Below are 17,392 nucleotides of genomic sequence, written 5' to 3' on the forward strand. Positions count from 1 at the left end.
TGATACTTGTAAAGAGCATCCAAAAATGGGATGGAATCATTATTGGTAGGTATAAATAATGATGACCCTTATTTGTTATTATGCTCCAAAAGAGCATTCAAGAAAGAACACTCATGAAGGTATCAATGATCTCTGAAGCCACAGTTTGTCTTCAAAATCATATCCGAGCAAGTGCATAATTACATTGGCCAGTAAATTAGCAAATAAAATACAAAATCTTTTTGTGCAAAGACGAAGCTGTAACTAGAAATACATCAAGTGGGCAATCAAATCTCTTTAAAAGTTTTATACACGAGACAAACTTGTGTGCTTCCTCCATCACTTTCTGACTCAAAAACATGTGAAATTTTGTTCAAAAAGAAACATGAAGAATCTCAAATCCCAAACAAAGCCAAAGTTTCAGGAAACGGATGAAAAAAGTAGGAAGATAAAAGCTGATTTTGTTGCGTCAGCTGCTCAGGTAAGACATATCTTTCTTTCTCTTTTTTTTTTTGGAATAGGGATGCTGATAATAAATACTCAAAGTTCCTTATGCTGAAAATACAATCAGCCTCACAACCCACGAGGGAAGTTGTTGATCTGTCCTTCCTCCAAAACATCTTTTCCGTTCAATTTGTACCCAATCCTCATGCGCATCACAAGAGATTTCTGCCATATAAACATTAAAGTAATTTAGTGTTAAGTCACTTAATCCAGAGGTCAACCAATCTTTATATGAGCATATACTGAGTTCTTGATCATCGAGTGCTAAACTGAATGTTGAAGACAAAAAAATTAAAAAAAGGAAGCTGAACAGAGGAAGTGTTTATTATACCTTGCCGTGCTGGCTGTTAGTGACTCTCAGATTCTGCGTGATGTTACCGCTTGCCGGGAGTGTGTTACTGCTTGCTGGATCCAAGTGCAGCTGGAGGAACTGGAGATTAAAAGAACGAAAGACAATGTTAAAGAAAATTTTGAAAACTGGATGATAAGGGCGAGAAAAAAGAAAACTGAAATGACCTTTGGAACAGCAGCCTGGAAGATAAAATCTGTGAAAGTATCAGGAGATAGATTTATAAAAGTGGCCTGGACATTTGTTTCTTGTGGGTTCCCTGATGGCTTTGAGAATGTGAACTCAATCTTCAAGGTGCTGCTCTCGTATGCAACAATAGGTGGATATGCTGGACCATTGGTTGCTGCAATCAACGAGGAAAACAAAGTTATTCATCTTCGTGAAAGAGTTTCAATGATTTGTATAGATTTTGTTTCAGTGATTACATAATAGACTTTTTTCTTACCTTCCTTCGATGGGCTTGGAGAAAGACCATCTAACAAATCAAACATACCACCAGCAGAAGCAGACGTGGCTATGTGAGGTGGAGCTGGTGAAGAAAGTGTGTCTAGCGCATTAGAAGGATTGTTGTTAATCCCAGCTGTTGATAACAAATCAACTGATGATGTGTTGTTTTGTGCCGGAGAAGGTGTCCCAATTGATAAAATATCCATCAACAGATCTGCACCGGCTTTTGGACCCGGGGATGCACCTGAAACATTGCAATGCCATAGAGGAAAAGATTGCTCATTCGAGACAATATCATAGCTGAGTACACCATAAAATGAAAAAAAAAACAGTTGTAGAGACGCCAAAGAACTAACCAGATTGTGCTGATGATGATCCTAAGTCAACACCAAGAAGATCCTGAAGGAAATCTGCACCAGATGAACTAGGTGCAGCCATGATATCGTCAGAACCCAAGTCCAATAAATCCACTAGTGGAGCTGCAGCAACACCATTTGGAATACTAACTGAAGGTTTGGCCATTGTTGAAACTGACGCAGGCAAAGAGCCAGCCCTCCTCACATTGAAGGTAGCCTCATCTAGCACCGGCATTCTCTCAACCAGAGAAGACCTATATGCATAGAGACCTCGTTTTCATGAGATTTGAGGGGGAGAGAAATTTTTAAAAAATACACTAGAAGATGGATGACGAAAAGGCAAAGATGGAATTTATTTAACCACCTGATATTTTTATGCCTGTCAACAATAGAATTGAATTCAATAGCTCTCTGCTGCATTTCAAGGAGAAGGCTCCCTTTCTGCTTCACAATTATATCTTTAATCCTCCTGCCATTGAATTTTAAAGAACTGTTTAGTTAGCAAAAGAGAGCTGAGGACACGAACGAACAGGTATCAGAAGGTAACACACTACAGTTTCTGGTAGACAGCCAAAATTCACTATTCATATACTCAGTACAGATATAAGATAAACGAGTTGGGATAAAACACACACTGAGATTGAAAAACTCGAACATACTCTGAGATAGAAGGAAAGCGGGATGACAGCTTCAGTAGAGCAACCAATGCCATAGCTTTAGTAGTCATATCTGAGTTATGGCGAGTAATGGCATCCTCGACAACGTCAACTGCATCACTTTCCGTTACCTGCCCAAGGCAGTCAACCAGTCATTGCATGTTTTTTACGTCAACAAGAAATCCCAAGCGTCAACAAGAAGCAAGATCATCTGCATATCACATATAGAGAAATAATGAATTAAAATTGGTACGGTAATGCTCACCGTTATTGGATCTTCAATACCAAGCATCCCCACATTGTTAACCAGCAAATCACCATATTCCCCAATGCACCAAATCGCCACTCGGACAAGGGTCTCCTGTTTGAAATCTCAAAGAAACCATATTAGAAAGGATTACATTAATTGAAATGGATCAATCGAACATAAGAAAAATAAGACATACCTGTTCCGAATATGTCAGGACTGCTTTGTATAATGCTCTGACTGTATATCCATGAAGCTCTGATGCATTGCTTATGACAACAATCAGTGCATGCCACACATCATCTTTCACTAACTTTCCAGCCTACTAACATGGAATAGGAGTAAGGTTAAGACCGATACAAAAAAAAGCAATTAAAAAGAGCTAGGCAGATGTCTCGCATTTCAATCCATACCTCCGACAGAACCTTGAGCATCTGATCAATGTACCAGATTTTCTCTGGAGAAAACCTACATTATCGAAATTCTTAACAAATCAACATAAAATCCAATTAACCAGACACTCACACCTCTAGTCTTGAACATAAAAAGGGGTAAAAGCAAGTGGTTCTTCACTTTCTCAAACAGAATACTTACTTTTCAACAATGGAACAGATTTTCGCACTAAGATCCTCCTTAAAATCTTCATCGCTGATTTCCAAATAATCAATCAGCTCCTTTGTCAGTTGTTTGACATTGTTCTCATTTACCAAAAGAGAAACGAGCTCAAGAGCTCTTTTCCGGATGGAAGCATCTGGGTCCTAAATTGTTGATGGAAGCAGAAGGTAAGTTAATATGTATTCTTTCTCTAAGAAAACTATTACATACAGTTGTTCTAAAAATATTTTTCTGGTAGTTATAAAAACAATACCTTAACACATTCTAAGATTGTAACTCTGTGCCTTTGCACTGCTTGATCATCAAACGCGATTGCTTTCATCAGCATGTTTAATGCAACATATCTGAGAGAACGAGAATATGATATAAGGGGAAATCAACATGTCTGTGAGTGAGAAAACATAAAATAAAACGAATACTAAGAAAGAAGCGCTGGGTGATAACAAGAGCCCAATGTGCTTCATAGAGTTAACCAGACAAGATGAGAGACAGAAAAAAACAAGCAAGCTAGTTCTCAACATATAATAAATTGAGGTAGAGTCGAACCTGATATTGTTGTCGCGGTTAGATAAGAATCTTCCCAAGATATTGATAGCAAGCACACGCAAGCTACTGGTGTCTTCAATGGCCATGATTGTTTCAACACACTCATAGAGTACGGCATTTCCTGCGTTTTTGTTTGATTCAGTTTTTGTGGCCACCTACAATAGCATGAAACCAACTAAAATAAAGACATCTCTCATCATCATAACAGTAAGGATCAAGGACCCTGGAAGATTATGTAAACTACATTAGATCCCTGACTCTGAACTGAAAAGATTTTAACAAAGCATGTAACAGAAGCGGCATCAAAAGAGGTAAAGCTTCAATCTGGTTAAACGTCCAAGTAATCTCAGTACTAACAAGTCTCATATCTACCAAAGAAAATGATATCCGAGCACCCCTATCAACTAAAGAAACTTATTTCCCACTTATGCTACAAAATAAGTTCCAGCACATGAGATGGCATAGCTATCATACACATTTTTTATTCCTACAACATTTCTCCAAATTATATATTTACTGCAACTGAAAAGAAAAAAAAGACAAATTTTATGGTTCCTACGGGAATTACATCGCAAATGCGAAAATGGTGAACGAGATCTAGAATCACTTGCTAAATTATGACTAACCTGGGCAAGTATGTCAGTCATCAAATCGCTAGCATCAGCGTCACCATGGCCTAAAACACGCAGGAGCTTAAGTAACCGTATGTGAAGAAAAGGATCTGTGATCCCTGCAACATCATACTCAGGCTGATATGCGCTATTTGTAATATCCCTCAAAGTTTTTATCAGCCCCTCCGTGCATTTCTGTACATACAACAGAGAGACAAGAGAGAGGAAATTTACTGCAGAGAAATGTAGTACACAGACGCATCATACAAGTAATAGAGTGTACAGATACGGTTGTTCCGCATAGAACATTAAACTACTATACGGCGATGCTCATGTCTAAAGAAAATAATGGAGCTACCTTTCGGAAGTATTCTAGGGCTTCATCATTGATCGTGCATAGTTCATAACAAAGCTGAACTCCTGTTATAAGAACCCCATGATGCTTTTCTTTAAGCAAGGAAGAAGCAGCATTTATAAAGTTCTCTGCAAGATCTGGAACCTTCCTTACTATTCTAGTGGAGCAAAGTGCCGCCTGCACATAATACAACATAAATGGTCAAAGAAATGAAGGAACAGAACCAACAGCGCTCAAAACTCCATCAAACCATATCTATATGAACTAGAAAACACTTCACCTTCTTACGGATATTAGGGTCACGAAACTGGATCAATCTTTCTACTTCAGGCGCAAGATCACGAGCCATTTCTGCAGAGCAAATATTCCCTAAAGCACAGAGCGCAAGCCCTACAACATACTGGTTCGTGTGGTTAAGATCTCTGCACGTGAGTTAAGGCTAAATTGGAACAAATCTATCACTATACAAAGGGCCACGCTATTAAAATCAATACTAAAGGATACTGTTTTAATGAATTTGTGACGAGCATCAACACTTCTTGTCTCTCATCAAGAAGCAACATCAGCCCGAGATAACCAATCCTCTTCTCTGGGAAGCCAGGAGATGCAATAAGCTTCAAGCACTCCATCTGCCCAAAGTGCGTAGGGTAACCCAGCATGTGTATGAACATGAGCTTGGCGAGGTTCCGGTGCCTATCGTGAGGGTCATTTTCATTAATGGACGCTCTGATATCAGCACACTCTTTTCTCACAACGCCACGCTCCTCCGCAGCTGTTTTGCACGCTCTTATGGATCGGATCATGTCCCTGAAAAATCAAATCCACATGTTACCCTAAACTTCAGAATCATTCAATACAATTACGTAAATTTTCAAACTGATCTGACTTCCAAACACAACAAGCAAAAGGACGCCAAAAATCAAATCGAATCATCAAATGAACGAGCTCGATTTCTTCAAATCCTCCTCTCACTTGTGCATCGTTGATCAATAACAAACTACGTGAAACAGAAATGAAGAGGATCCAATTACCTTAGACGAGTACCGGAAAAAATTGAATTCATGATTGGGTGTGGAAGAGCTGTCCCTTCGCCCGCCGGCAACTTTAGGAAGAATCTACAAATCAAGTTAGCCGCGAAGCAGATTTCTCCGCCGAATTTGTCCCGGATCCGTTACCGGAGCTCCGACTAGCGATCAAAGACGAGAGATCAAAACGAAACTGAGATTTGGATCTCGATGAACGACAATGCTCGTTTTTTTTTTTTTGTATAACATGACTTTAGCTTACACTAAAACGGCAACGTTTCGTCAATAGTCTTAAAACAAACCGGGCCGTTATTGGGCCGTTTAAATATAATTGGTTGTTCCAAAATTCTCTTCCCTACACTTCACCGCAGCAGATTATTTTTTCTACACAAAGAAGAAGTGCGAGTCACACTTCAGTAAAAGGAATGAACTTTAAAGATGCTAAGCAGCAACATTAAGTAAAAGAGATCCACGCAGTCGCTTTCTCAATTCCCTCATCGATTCCGACATGGCTTGGTCGTTTTCCTCCATGTTCCTCCTCTCGTTCTTGGTTTTCTATCTGGGTAAGTGTTCATTTGATATAACTGCTTTTCTGAGGTTTTATTCTCATGGTTTTGATTCTGTTTTACATACAGTCGAGGGTAAGCAAGTTTTAGAAGACGGGTACGAGGTTACTACAGTGGTTGATGGTCACAAGTCTGGTCTGAATCCGCACACGGTTCATGCTCTACCAGGATCGTCCAATATGATCGTCCTTGATTCGTCTGGAAGCACGTTCTACACTACTTCTTTTCCTCTGTCCGTAGGTAAACACACTCAAAGCAAACCCTTTTTGTATCAATCTATGAATTGGATCATCATAACTGTGTTTGTGGATGATTGTGTGTGTGAAAGTCTTAAACTTTACTATCTTTAAATGGAGATTTTCAGATGTGTGTGTGTGTTTGTGCAGATAGTGTGATAAACCGGTTTGCTGGGGATGGGAATCCCGGTTATTTAGATGGTAAAGCTGGTAATAGCCGGTTCAGCAAGCCGCGTGGTTTCGCTGTGGATGCTAAAGGGAATGTATATGTTGCTGATAAGAACAATAAAGCTATACGCAAGATCAGCTCTTCAGGTTTTTAATCCATTTGTACTGTGTGCCTCTTTGCTTCAATGCAGTTTGGTTAGAAAAGAGATTGATCTTTTGTTTGAATGGACTTTGTAGGTTATGTAACCACCATTGCTGGAGGAATCTCAAAGGAGTTTGGACATAGAGACGGACCAGCACAGAATGCAACTTTCTCTAGTGATTTCGAGATAACTTTTGTTCCTCAAAGATGTTGTTTGCTTGTTTCTGATCATGGAAACGAAAGGATCCGCCAGATTAATCTAAAGGAAGAGGATTGCCTCCAAAGCTCTCATTCTAGTATGTTTGTTTATTTCCAGTAATCTTTGATACACTCTACTTATAGAAACTTCAACGGTTCTTCTTTTGATGTTTTCAGATTTAGGGACATACTCTCTTTGGTCAATAGGAATTGCCCTTTCATGCTTTCTCGGTGTAGCCATTGGCTTTGCTTCTCGCCCTTACATCATTCGTCATGTAAGTTTATATTTTAACTGTATGAACTTCATATTGAGATTCTCTTAACCAAATCGTTATAGACAGGAAGAAGTGAACCACCTCTCGTCGACATGGAAGCTTCTCCTAATCAGATTGGGGGAACAAGTTCGGACCTTCTTCTCCTACACTAGAAACCTAGTCGCTGGATCAACCCTTTCTTCTCTACTAAGTAGACTAGTTATGATGATCGTTTCTCACCTTTCCCTCATGTATTCCGCAATAAGTAGATTAGTATGGTCGATGGTGTCTCCTCTTTTCTTCATCTGTCAGCCCAACAATGTAGCTGTTTTAGACAAGACAGTCTCTTTGCCTGATCCTGAACCCCCAAGTCACTCACATCCGCAGCTTTCTCTGAAACCCTCTGATGATCTTATGGATCTGATTACGTTTGATGATGCTGAAGAAACTAATAATGCCGAAGAGCGCACTGATCAGGAAACTGTCACTGCTACATCTTTTGTAAATGTTGTGTTGTAGGAACTAAAGTACCTGTGTGCTGAACGTTTGCTTAAGAATCTTTATGGAAGTGTTCGTCTTTTTCTTTATATAACGAAATAAATTACTAAGGTTTGCTACTTTTTCTTACAAAATCTAAATAACCACATCCCCAAATTGTTAAATAAATCCCAAACCCCACCTGTACCCAAGCTACAATGCTCTTCTTATGTATAGGAATAGTAACCGTATGGGTAACTCACAGATTGGTGTGCTCTGTAATGAAGATTCTGGTGACTATCCATCTGATCTCCATACTCTGTAGGCTTAGCAGTACCTGCTGCTGCCACACGCTTCTGGTCTTGCTCCTGGACCGGTCCAAAAACAATCTCACTAGTCTTCCCACTGATCCTCTCATAATGAGTGTGTGGGATAGTTGAGTGATGCCTACGGTGATGCTGCTGCTCCTGTTGGAATTCAGGGTCCAAGCTTCTGAACAAGGAACGGCTCCTGCGAAGCTGTTGAATACTCTCTGCGTCTTTGGACATGAAAGGGTAAGTCTTTTTGGGAGTGGGGTTTCTGGTCTCAATAGGAGGTGGTGGTTCGTCTTTGTTGTGTATCACAAAGCTCTCTTGAATTGGCCATTGAGCTGTGCTGTAAGCAGAAGAATGATTCGTTTCTTTGTGATTGAAGCTGAAGCTGACTGTCTGCTTCTTTTTGAGACCAGGATACATTCCACTGAACAGCTCCGCTAAAAACAACCGAGCATTCGACATGAATACCCGTAACGGCACGAGGAAGCTTTCTTCTTGTTCCTCTTGCTCATCTCCGGTTTGAATCAGAGATGGTCTGACTGGTTTCAAAGGCTTTTGATCAGGAACGGCTTTGTATATTTCTTGATCCTATGTAAAACACAACAGCCAAAAACGCTGGTTACAGCAGAAGATGGTAATGTTTAAGATGTTAGGATGCGATTGGAACACTTACAGTACGATACGAAAGGATAGAACCGAGCCTACGTTGCACCAGAGCCAGCATGTAACCAAAGAAGCCTGCTGCTATAAGAACAGCAATCCCTGCAACATTTTTAAATTACAGCATTGAGTTGAGAGATATAAGATGATTCAGGAAGGGAATGAGACATATCAAAGCCTTACCAAGAGGAAAGCCACTTCCATATTCATAAGAACAGTCATCGAAATGGAGTTGGATCTCTCTGATAGCTCGGTTTCCACGGTCAACAACCAGCAAGGAACAGCTGCTTCCAACATACACAACATCGAAATCATTTGAGAACTTTGCATCTTCGCTCGGACCATCCACATGACCTCCTCCCCCACGAACTATTTTCCCCCCAGCAATGGTTGTGACTCCTGCCATTACAATTTTTTTCTCTCTCAAATCCGAGATAACACTTATCCAAAAGGCAAACCACAAAACAGCAGGAAAAAAAACACACCTCCTTCACTGATCTTCCTGATAGCATTGTTGACAGTATCTGCAACATAGATATTCCCTCTATCATCCACAGTAAGCCCCTTTGGATTGTTCAACCTCGCGTCTCGCAATCTACCGTCCACATGACCTGGATACCCTTCAGGTGAGCCAGTAACAAGCCTTGGTCTACTATCTGCCATTATGCAATGTTAATGGTACAGTTAAAAAAGCATTGATTTGTATTCTTGACCATCTAAAAATCTCCTAATTTTCAACATTTTTTTAAGCTACAACAGCAATAAGTTTATAAGTCCATGTGCAGAGTGTACAGCGATTAGGTAAGAAAAATAGTATCTTTTTCCACGTGAAGGGTAGAGAAAATACGTTGATTCCATCCGTATACACAATCCTTTCACACGATCATCAAATATTGAAAACCCACGTCGGCTGACGCGAAATCAAACAGTACCAACAATGTGACACACAAACCCAAAGTTTCGAAATAGGGAAAAAAGTTGAAACTTACATAAGGAAAGAGAAGATGAGATCTTGTAAACGTTGCTATTCTCGGAGTCTAGAATAAGAAGCTCGCCGTTGGGTAAGACCTGGAGAGAATAAGGTTCGATACCGAGTTTGCTTCCGTCTAATACTGTTTCCACTGAATACCCATTTTCGAATTTCACCATCGACTTCGTGGAAACCGCTGATTAGAAGAAGAAGAAAGTTAGATAAAAATCAAAACTTTAATCAGTGAGGAGGATGAAGTAGTTTTGGGAACCTGTTTTGGAGGTGGTTTTGAGAGACCATAGCCATTTCATGAGGGAAGTTCCGTGATTTGAGATGAACCCACTAACAATCTCTGCGGAAATAAGATGAATAATGTGAGTAAAGATCGAAAAATGTGAAAGAAAAAAACAGAGTGAGACTAGACTAACTCGCGGGTGAAGTTGATGAAGGAGCTGAAGCTACAAGCCCAGAGAAGAGGAGAATGATGACACCCAGAAACAGAAAGTAGTCCCTTTTCATTACTTTTAGTTTCGGGAGAGACGAGAAGAGCTAAAACCCTAGTTCATATCTAAAAACAGAGAACAATGTGAATGATAGAGAGGAAATGGTTATCAAAGGAAACAGTGATGGTGTAAGTGGTGAAGGAAGTAGGGACAATTTGTGAGGAAGGAAGGTTGGAGAGAGAGAGAGAGAGAGTGAGACAACAAAAGTAGAGAGAGACGTAGACGAGCGACACACGTGTCATGTCATCAAACGTCGGCACAACAGCTTTTTTTAATGCCAAAAATTATTAGCAGCATGATATTGAAGACGTTGTAACAAACGTCCAAGGGAGAGTGTTATCTATTAGTGTGATTGAAAATGCTCACAAGATTATTATGACTCATATACAAAACCAACTTGTTCATTTGGTTACTCTGTTACGAGTAAATACAAACCACCATTGAGATCTTCAAAAGATGATTCTATACAAAGAGATGAAAGAGGTAGAAGAAAACACCATCCCCCAAGCTTGGTAAAACAAAAATAATTTCTTTTTTTTGGTTACTCACACTACATTTCTTTTTTTGGTATCAAATGATGCGCCACATGTGTATGTGAGGAAGAAGTTTCTTATTGATGCTCAGGCATGCAGCTGCTCGATGCAGTAGGCCAGTAGCTAGTCCTGCTAGGAGCTTCAATAAGTTAGAGACATCATCTAAGAAGTACTTGGCTTTGTTTGGTTTTCTTCCCACTGTGCATGCAAAGATCTCTGGTCGCATTGGGAGGTCAGGGTTTGTCACTGTGCTTAATATGCTCTCAAACATGTCCTCGTCTGATCTATCATCTCCTATACACATCCAGTGGCGGAGCCACAGTGTTGGCACATGGGTCAACTGACCCAGGTGGATTTTCTGTTAAAAAAATTTTACTTGTATAATTCTGTAAAAACTATGTAACTATTGGTAAATTTTAGCTAGATGACCCCTGTAAAATATGTTAACTTTATATATATCCTTAAGAAGCAAATGAACCACTAAGAAAGATGTAGTATTGATTCACTGATTTCTTGAATCAATTGAATACTGCAGATGTAAGTTTTTGTTGCCAAAACTAGCTCTCTTATGTCCAAATATAGACCATGAAACTTATGGCATCATTATAACAAGTGTATACTATCTCTTTCAAAAAGTAAAATTCATGGTGTCTTCAATCCAAAGTTGTTGCATAGCACTATTGTCTTTCTATTTCTTAAAAAAACATGTCCAAAAAATTTAAAAGTAGTAACTTCTACAAGAATTTCTATATTGTAAATAGATTTCTAACTAAAATTAAACTTGTTTCAAATAAAAAAAACAAAATTAAACTACACAAATGAAATATTCCAAGAGTGTGGGTTTAATGTTACCTTTTGTGAAACAGCACACTTCTTGTGAAAAGTTCTTTCGAAGAAGGGACTTACTTGTAAACTTATTTCACTATAAGGGCCTGTTTGTTTCTCCATTTGGATGGATCATCTGGATGAAGATGAGAGTTTTGTTTGTTTAGGTACTAAAAGTGCAATTCATTCAAATGGATCATCCGGATGACTTTTGGAAATTTAGGCTTAATTTTAAAGTCCATTCAGCTGAACCAATTTGGATCATTTGAATGGAGATGGTTCATTCAAAATGGTATAAAGTCTATTATGCCCCTAATGTAATTCACAAATTACAAACCTAAAAATAAAATCATTTTTGTCACAAACGAAAACTGACAAAACTACAAACACTTTTTCCTGTGCTAAAAACTATTTTTTTACGCCAAAACCCCAAAACGTATTTTCCCGCTAAAATTGCACAAAAATATTTTTCCGTTAAAATTGCAAAAACGTGTTTTCCCGCAAAAATTGAAAAACATGTTTTCATGCACAAATCACAAAAAAAAAATGTTTTCACGCCAACACCCCAAAATACATTTTTCCGCCAAAACACAAAAAAACATGTTTTACCGCCAAAGTCGCAAAACGTGTTTTCCCGCCAAAATTGCAAAAACGTACTTTCCCGCCAAAATTGCAAAAACGTACTTTTCCGCCAAAACCAAAAAAACATGTTTTCCCGCCAAAACCAAAAAAATGTGTTTTCTCGCCAAAACCGAAAATTTGTATTTTCCCGCCAAAACCGAAAAATCTTGTTTTCCCGCGAAACCGTAAAAATGTGTTCCCACCAAAAACGTGTTTTCCCGACAAAATCGCAAAAACACGTTTTCCGCCAAAATCGCAAAAACGTGTTTTCCCGAACGCGTTTTCTCGCCAAAACCGCAAAAATGTGCTTTCCCGCTAAAACTGCGTTTTCCCGCCAAAACCGCATTTTCCCGCCAAAACATCAAAAGCATGTTTTCCCGCCCAAAACATGTTTTCCTGCCAAAACCGCAAAAACGCGTTTTCCTGCCAAAACTGCAAAAACGCATTTTCCCGCCAAAACCGCAAAAATGCGTTTTTTTCGCCAAAATCGCAAAAACGTGGTTCCCTCCAAAACCGCAAAAACGTGTTTTCTCGCCAAAAACGTGTTTTCCGACAAAACCGCAAAAAACCTGTTTTCTCGCCAAAACCGAAAATTTGTATTTCCCCGCCAAAACCGAAAAATCTCGTTTTCCCGCCAAAACCAAAAAATCTTGTTTTCCGCTAAAACTGAAAAATCTTGTTTTCCCGCTTAAACCGGAAAAAAGAAAACTCGTTAATTTTGAAATAATTCTAATGTAAATATATAAATTAAATAATTAAATGTAATATAGTTAAAATTAATGTCAAACATATGATTAAATCAACATAAGGGTATTTTGGTAATTTGTTTGCTAAACTCATTTGAATGGTAATGAAAATAAAGAAACAAACATAAGATCCATTTAGATGATTCATCTAGATGAGCTATGTGGATGGACAAACAAACAATCACAAAAATCTGAATGGATCATTTGAATAGATCATACAAATGAATCATTTGAATGAAAATGACAAATGGTGAAACAAACGGCCCCTAACTAAATCAACTTATCAGTCCCCAAACATTCGTGCTCTCTTTCCTCTCCCAAGTCTGAACCCTAATACACCTTCCCCACTCCGCCGTAAGACCTCGATTCTCAGGTACCATACTTCGATTTCTCCTTCAATATCGTCTCAGCAAGTCCCTGTAACTGACAATTCCTTTTCTGGGGTTTTTCCTTTCATTCAGATTTGTCTGATTTTGCAACATGACGAGAGTTTATGTCGGGAATCTAGACCCTCGTGTCACCGAAAGGGAACTCGAAGATGAATTCAGGATCTTTGGCGTCCTCCGCAAGTAAATCTCTGAGCTTTTTACACTTTTAGTCACTTTTGTTTTCTCAACACTTGGCTAATTTTGACTATTTGAGATCAAATCGCAGTGTTTGGGTAGCTCGTAGACCACCGGGCTATGCTTTCCTCGAGTTCGATGATGAAAGAGATGCTCTGGATGCAATCAGGGCTTTGGATGGTCAGTGTTGATCTCAATTAAACGTCTCTCATACGTTTGTGATTAGTTGCTATCTTGTTGCTTTGATTTTGTTTTAATTTTATTGCAAGATTGTAACTTTGTTTCTTTTGTTAACAACTGAGACATGGTCTTCAGGGAAGAACGGGTGGCGTGTGGAGCTTTCTCACAAAGATAAGGGAGGTCGTGGAGGTGGTGGCCGTCGTGGTGGTATTGAGGACTCCAAGTGCTATGAGTGTGGAGAGCCTGGTCATTTTGCTAGGGAGTGTCGCCGTGGTAGAGGAGGCTATGGGAGGCGTAGAAGCCCTAGCCCTCGTCGTAGGAGTCCTGATTATGGATATGGACGCAGGTGAGTTTTAACTAAAGTGCTGTTCGTTTCATTGGTTGAAGCAGCTACCTGCGGCTGCGTCGGCGTCAATTTTTTTAATAAACTCTTGTTCGTTTCATTGACGCCGGTACTGCGTCGTCGATTGCCGAAAAAATCTGCGTCTGCGATTAACACTGCGTCGGCGTCTACAAAACGAACAACAACTATTTTTATTGACGCTGACACCGACGCCGACGCTGAAAACTGCGGCAACTAAACGAACATGACTTTAGTCATTCTTACCGAGCTACTTAAATAACATCCTGGTAGAAGCACTTAATGCATACTGTGGAATCCATCTTGTTTCAGGAGCATTAGCCCTCGTGGAAGAAGGTCTCCTCCAAGGCGTCGCAGTGTGAGTCCACCTCCACCTCGCCGCTACAGCAGATCTCCACCACCGTATCGTAGCTCAAGACGTGACTCTCCTCGCCGCAGAGACTCGCCCTATGGCAGACGTTCACCATATGCCAATGGGTAAGTTCACCAGTTTCCTTAATATGATTGATAGTGCGAAACATTCTCAACATCGGCATTGTCTCCAAATCTTAATAAACATTTAAAGTAATTTTTGTTAAGGCTTATCACATTCATTTTTGTGAATCCCTCTAAAAGTTAGATAGTCTAAGCTAACACAATAGGCTTCACCTCGACCACATTCAGTCTTAGGCTAGTTACAGTAGGTCATAACTGGGGATGTTTGCTGCTTGAGCAGCTGAACTGCTGCAACATCACTTCCTCTATCAAAATTCTTTGATTGGCCCATTTTTTGTCGGTGGCTCATATTGTCTTCGCATCTATCTTGCAGGGTGTGAGACTCTTACTGAAGAAGAAGGAACGATGAGTGTTGCTGTGCCCGTTAGGATATGTTTACTATGCTATTAGTTCTTCTAGGGTTGGTTGTTGAGCATGGACTCTGTGGCGTCTTATTAGACTTTTCTGTGATTTGGAACTCTCCTTCAAGCCGTTCTCCAACGGCTCTCTCTATCTTGTTCTTGTTATCTTGGACTACTGTCGACCGTCTTGGCTTGCTGTCTTCAGCGTGCTTGAACCCTAAGGTCGTTTTCATGCTTTATTTGACTACAATATTACTCATATCATCCATCTATATATATGCTTCTGGTGTGTTTTGTTGCATACAGTTTTCTTATCTCTTCCGTGTGATATACCTAAAAGATTCAAGTGTTTTCACTTTTTTCTTTCTTGTGAGGTATGATTTCTGGTAAGATACTGGGATCTCTCGGCAGCTGCGCTGCATCTTAGTCTCCCACAACTTTAGCTTTGTCATCTTCAACCCATCAATCTGCATCATCATCATCTCAACCATCATCAGCTAGATTTGCTTGTTGTTACTTTTAAAAGATTGCATTGCTCTTCACTCATCATTCTTACCTTGATCTGCAATCAAGCTTCTAATGAAAGAGACGAAGTTGTTTTGTCACCCTGCCCTTTCCTCTACCTCGGTCTCGGCTCGCCACGCCAATAGTTTTACACATCACTTAGTTTCTCTGAACACTTTTTGGTCACTCTAGTTTTCAACATTTTTGTCACACATCTATTGGTACTATTAATCTTTCTTTGGGGGTTAGTTGAAGTTACATGTAATCCTTTGTGCATCCTTCCTTTTGTATTGCTTGTGAAAATGTACAAGTCTTCTGTGAACATGATTTGGTTTTCCACTGACGTTTTCCTTTATCATACGTACCACATGAATATTCTTCTTCTGAGAGAATGAATTGTAGCCAGACTTGTGGACAAAGTCAACGTCAACGTTTAAGTCGACGTTAATTGAAAACGACCGTTAGATGCATTATCAACTACATTATTACACAAACTGTGACCTCCCCATCTTCTTCTTTTGTGAGAAATAAGAGAGAATCGCAAAAGGAGATGAAGATTCAGGAGAATCTCGAGTTCATTGATGTACTCAAACGAGCAAGGAAGCTACTCTGCGGTAACATAAACCTCCTTCTCTTCCTCTTCATTTGTTCTCTCCCTCTCTTTTGTTTCTTGATCTTCTTCGAGCTCTCTCTCCAAACCACCGTTTTAGTCGCTTCTGAATACTTCTCTCGAGAAGTCAAGTTTTGGGGTTACTACTACACCGCTCCTCGAGACCATGCCTTATTGAAGAACCTGATCTCGCTGCTTCTCCAGACATTTCTCTTCTACTTGTTCCCATACAGCCTCTTAGACCTCCTCACCACCACTACCATAGTCTCCGCGTCTTCACTAGTCTACACAAGCGAAGAGGAACCGTTAGGGCTCAATCAGTTGGTTCGGAGAACCGTGGGGATATGTCGGAAGAGAATAGAAGGTTGTCTGATCACATCTCTCTATATCCTCCTCATATCAACCTCTGTTTTCTTCGGTTTCTTCTTTGCAGCAACGAACTATTTGTACATAGTTTCTCTCATCAGAGTTGGTGATTACTCATACTACTATTACATTAGTATTGGAGAAGATGGTGGCAGCTATACCACACGCAGCAGCTTCGAAGAAGATCTAAGTCTAAGTAGGATCTTGTTCGACTCGGTGATGGCTCTCTTTCACGGTGCTGTCTTCATAGTTTGCTTGCCAAGTTCAGCAAGTGGAGTGCAGGGTGGAACATGGGTTTGGTTGTTTCCGTGTTAGAAGAAGAAGAAGATGGTTAAGGCATCCATGGAGCAGATGCTTTAAGTTTGTCTTCTTACTATGGAAGAGGACACGAGAAGAGTGGTCTCTGGGTGATGCTTGTGTTCTTGTTATTCGCTCTTGCGATGAGGATACCGTGTTTATGCCTCAAATTCAGCGAGAGTTCGAGTGAAAATGGAGTCTTATACACAAGTTTCTATGTGGGTTTGATTTGTGTTGGGAATATAATCAAGTGGGTGGCTAGTGTCGTGTTATACTGCGATTGTAGAACTAGGGTTTTGGAAAAGAAGTGTGACGTGGAGACTGGATCAAAAGCTAAGGCTCTTGCTAAGTAAGAGAAATAGCTTCTCTATCACCAACCCATCTACATACTTTTGGTCTGATCGTATTTGCGTTCCTTGTAGTAAAGTTTGCCATCTTTTGTCACACATTTGCTTTACTCTATCCAACAATAAGAGGGCCATTAACATTTGAGTTTAAGCCCTTAAAGTCGTTACCTTTTAATGTATTGTTCTTTGACCTATCAATGTTCCTTATCTTGGCCAAGTCGTTAAGACACGATGGTCAATTATTATTTTTGGTCGGGGATATCCGATGGACCGAGGTCCAACCGACTAATCTTTGGGAATATGTCCACCGGTGCTAAAAAAACTTGGTTGTATGGCCACACAAAAGATAAATCTGAGTTTGTTTGATTTCAAAACGGATGCTTAGCACCTTTCCAAGTCTGTCTTACCACTCAACCACACTTGTG

The 17,392-nt window shown here is 39.8% G+C and overlaps 5 protein-coding genes across 9 annotated transcripts; 3 read left to right on the forward strand and 2 right to left on the reverse strand.

Annotated features, from left to right (window-relative positions):
- Nucleotides 1-234: 234 nt before the first annotated feature.
- Nucleotides 235-5,957, reverse strand: LOC103840720 (AP-1 complex subunit gamma-1). The gene is made up of 18 exons (XM_009117238.2): nt 5,697-5,957; nt 5,170-5,472; nt 4,946-5,087; nt 4,669-4,842; nt 4,326-4,505; nt 3,700-3,854; nt 3,407-3,497; nt 3,133-3,296; nt 2,952-3,006; nt 2,738-2,860; nt 2,557-2,652; nt 2,295-2,422; nt 2,000-2,104; nt 1,636-1,889; nt 1,278-1,523; nt 1,000-1,175; nt 815-913; nt 235-648 (listed from the first exon to the last, which is right to left on the reverse strand). Exons 1-18 carry the CDS (start codon nt 5,726-5,728, stop codon nt 553-555), a joined length of 2,619 nt encoding a protein of 872 aa, XP_009115486.1. The 5' UTR covers nt 5,729-5,957; the 3' UTR covers nt 235-552.
- A 102-nt stretch (nt 5,958-6,059) lies between these two features.
- Nucleotides 6,060-7,873, forward strand: LOC103840723. 3 transcript variants are annotated; one of them, XM_009117240.3, is made up of 6 exons: nt 6,060-6,253; nt 6,326-6,496; nt 6,643-6,807; nt 6,898-7,098; nt 7,178-7,275; nt 7,342-7,873. In XM_009117240.3, the coding sequence occupies exons 1-6, from the start codon at nt 6,199-6,201 to the stop codon at nt 7,771-7,773; spliced, it is 1,122 nt and encodes a 373-aa protein (XP_009115488.1). In that variant the 5' UTR covers nt 6,060-6,198; the 3' UTR covers nt 7,774-7,873. The 3 variants fall into 3 exon arrangements, with proteins under 3 accessions (XP_009115488.1, XP_009115489.1, XP_009115490.1); XM_009117241.3 differs by having other exon boundaries at nt 6,643-6,750; nt 7,342-7,862; XM_009117242.3 differs by having other exon boundaries at nt 7,338-7,592.
- Nucleotides 7,814-10,993, reverse strand: LOC103840721. Of its 2 annotated transcripts, none has more exons than XM_009117239.3 (7): nt 10,104-10,993; nt 9,947-10,027; nt 9,695-9,871; nt 9,191-9,361; nt 8,889-9,104; nt 8,719-8,807; nt 7,814-8,633 (listed from the first exon to the last, which is right to left on the reverse strand). In XM_009117239.3, the coding sequence occupies exons 1-7, from the start codon at nt 10,192-10,194 to the stop codon at nt 7,959-7,961; spliced, it is 1,500 nt and encodes a 499-aa protein (XP_009115487.1). In that variant the 5' UTR covers nt 10,195-10,993; the 3' UTR covers nt 7,814-7,958. The 2 variants fall into 2 exon arrangements, with proteins under 2 accessions (XP_009115487.1, XP_018510313.1); XM_018654797.2 differs by having other exon boundaries at nt 9,695-9,877; nt 9,950-10,027; nt 10,104-10,990.
- A 2,148-nt stretch (nt 10,994-13,141) lies between these two features.
- Nucleotides 13,142-15,686, forward strand: LOC103840724 (serine/arginine-rich splicing factor RSZ21). 2 transcript variants are annotated; one of them, XM_009117244.3, is made up of 6 exons: nt 13,142-13,276; nt 13,365-13,472; nt 13,558-13,646; nt 13,782-13,992; nt 14,320-14,484; nt 14,816-15,686. In XM_009117244.3, the coding sequence occupies exons 2-6, from the start codon at nt 13,384-13,386 to the stop codon at nt 14,820-14,822; spliced, it is 561 nt and encodes a 186-aa protein (XP_009115492.1). In that variant the 5' UTR covers nt 13,142-13,276; nt 13,365-13,383; the 3' UTR covers nt 14,823-15,686. The 2 variants fall into 2 exon arrangements, with proteins under 2 accessions (XP_009115492.1, XP_009115493.1); XM_009117245.3 differs by lacking the exon at nt 14,816-15,686 and having other exon boundaries at nt 14,320-14,488.
- A 159-nt stretch (nt 15,687-15,845) lies between these two features.
- LOC103840725 lies at nt 15,846-17,161 on the forward strand. The gene is given in 2 exon segments (XM_009117246.3): nt 15,846-16,570; nt 16,573-17,161. Coding segments are annotated over 2 exon segments (1,074 nt in total). The 5' UTR covers nt 15,846-15,897; the 3' UTR covers nt 16,974-17,161.
- Nucleotides 17,162-17,392: the final 231 nt, after the last annotated feature.

Source organism: Brassica rapa, chromosome A09 (genome assembly GCF_000309985.2).
Source record: "Brassica rapa cultivar Chiifu-401-42 chromosome A09, CAAS_Brap_v3.01, whole genome shotgun sequence".
Taxonomy (NCBI): Eukaryota; Viridiplantae; Streptophyta; class Magnoliopsida; order Brassicales; family Brassicaceae; genus Brassica; species Brassica rapa.

Excerpts from the sequence above, each read along its gene's own strand:
- LOC103840721 (XM_018654797.2), bottom strand. The coding sequence starts at position 10,194 with ATGAAAAGGGACTACTTTCTGTTTCTGGGTGTCATCATTCTCCTCTTC. Across the intron at positions 10,028-10,103 it reads TTCATCAACTTCACCCGCGA|AGATTGTTAGTGGGTTCATC; the intron begins GTTAGTCTAGTC and ends TTATTTCCGCAG. Across the intron at positions 8,634-8,718 it reads CTATCCTTTCGTATCGTACT|GATCAAGAAATATACAAAGC; the intron begins GTAAGTGTTCCA and ends TGTTTTACATAG.
- LOC103840724 (XM_009117244.3), top strand. The coding sequence starts at position 13,384 with ATGACGAGAGTTTATGTCGGGAATCTAGACCCTCGTGTCACCGAAAGG. Across the intron at positions 13,473-13,557 it reads ATCTTTGGCGTCCTCCGCAA|TGTTTGGGTAGCTCGTAGAC; the intron begins GTAAATCTCTGA and ends ATCAAATCGCAG. Across the intron at positions 13,993-14,319 it reads GATTATGGATATGGACGCAG|GAGCATTAGCCCTCGTGGAA; the intron begins GTGAGTTTTAAC and ends ATCTTGTTTCAG.
- LOC103840723 (XM_009117240.3), top strand. The coding sequence starts at position 6,199 with ATGGCTTGGTCGTTTTCCTCCATGTTCCTCCTCTCGTTCTTGGTTTTC. Across the intron at positions 6,254-6,325 it reads GTTCTTGGTTTTCTATCTGG|TCGAGGGTAAGCAAGTTTTA; the intron begins GTAAGTGTTCAT and ends TTTTACATACAG. Across the intron at positions 6,808-6,897 it reads ACGCAAGATCAGCTCTTCAG|GTTATGTAACCACCATTGCT; the intron begins GTTTTTAATCCA and ends TGGACTTTGTAG.
- LOC103840720 (XM_009117238.2), bottom strand. The coding sequence starts at position 5,728 with ATGAATTCAATTTTTTCCGGTACTCGTCTAAG. Across the intron at positions 2,423-2,556 it reads GTATTGAAGATCCAATAACG|GTAACGGAAAGTGATGCAGT; the intron begins GTGAGCATTACC and ends TGCCTTGGGCAG. Across the intron at positions 649-814 it reads CTAACAGCCAGCACGGCAAG|AAATCTCTTGTGATGCGCAT; the intron begins GTATAATAAACA and ends TTTATATGGCAG.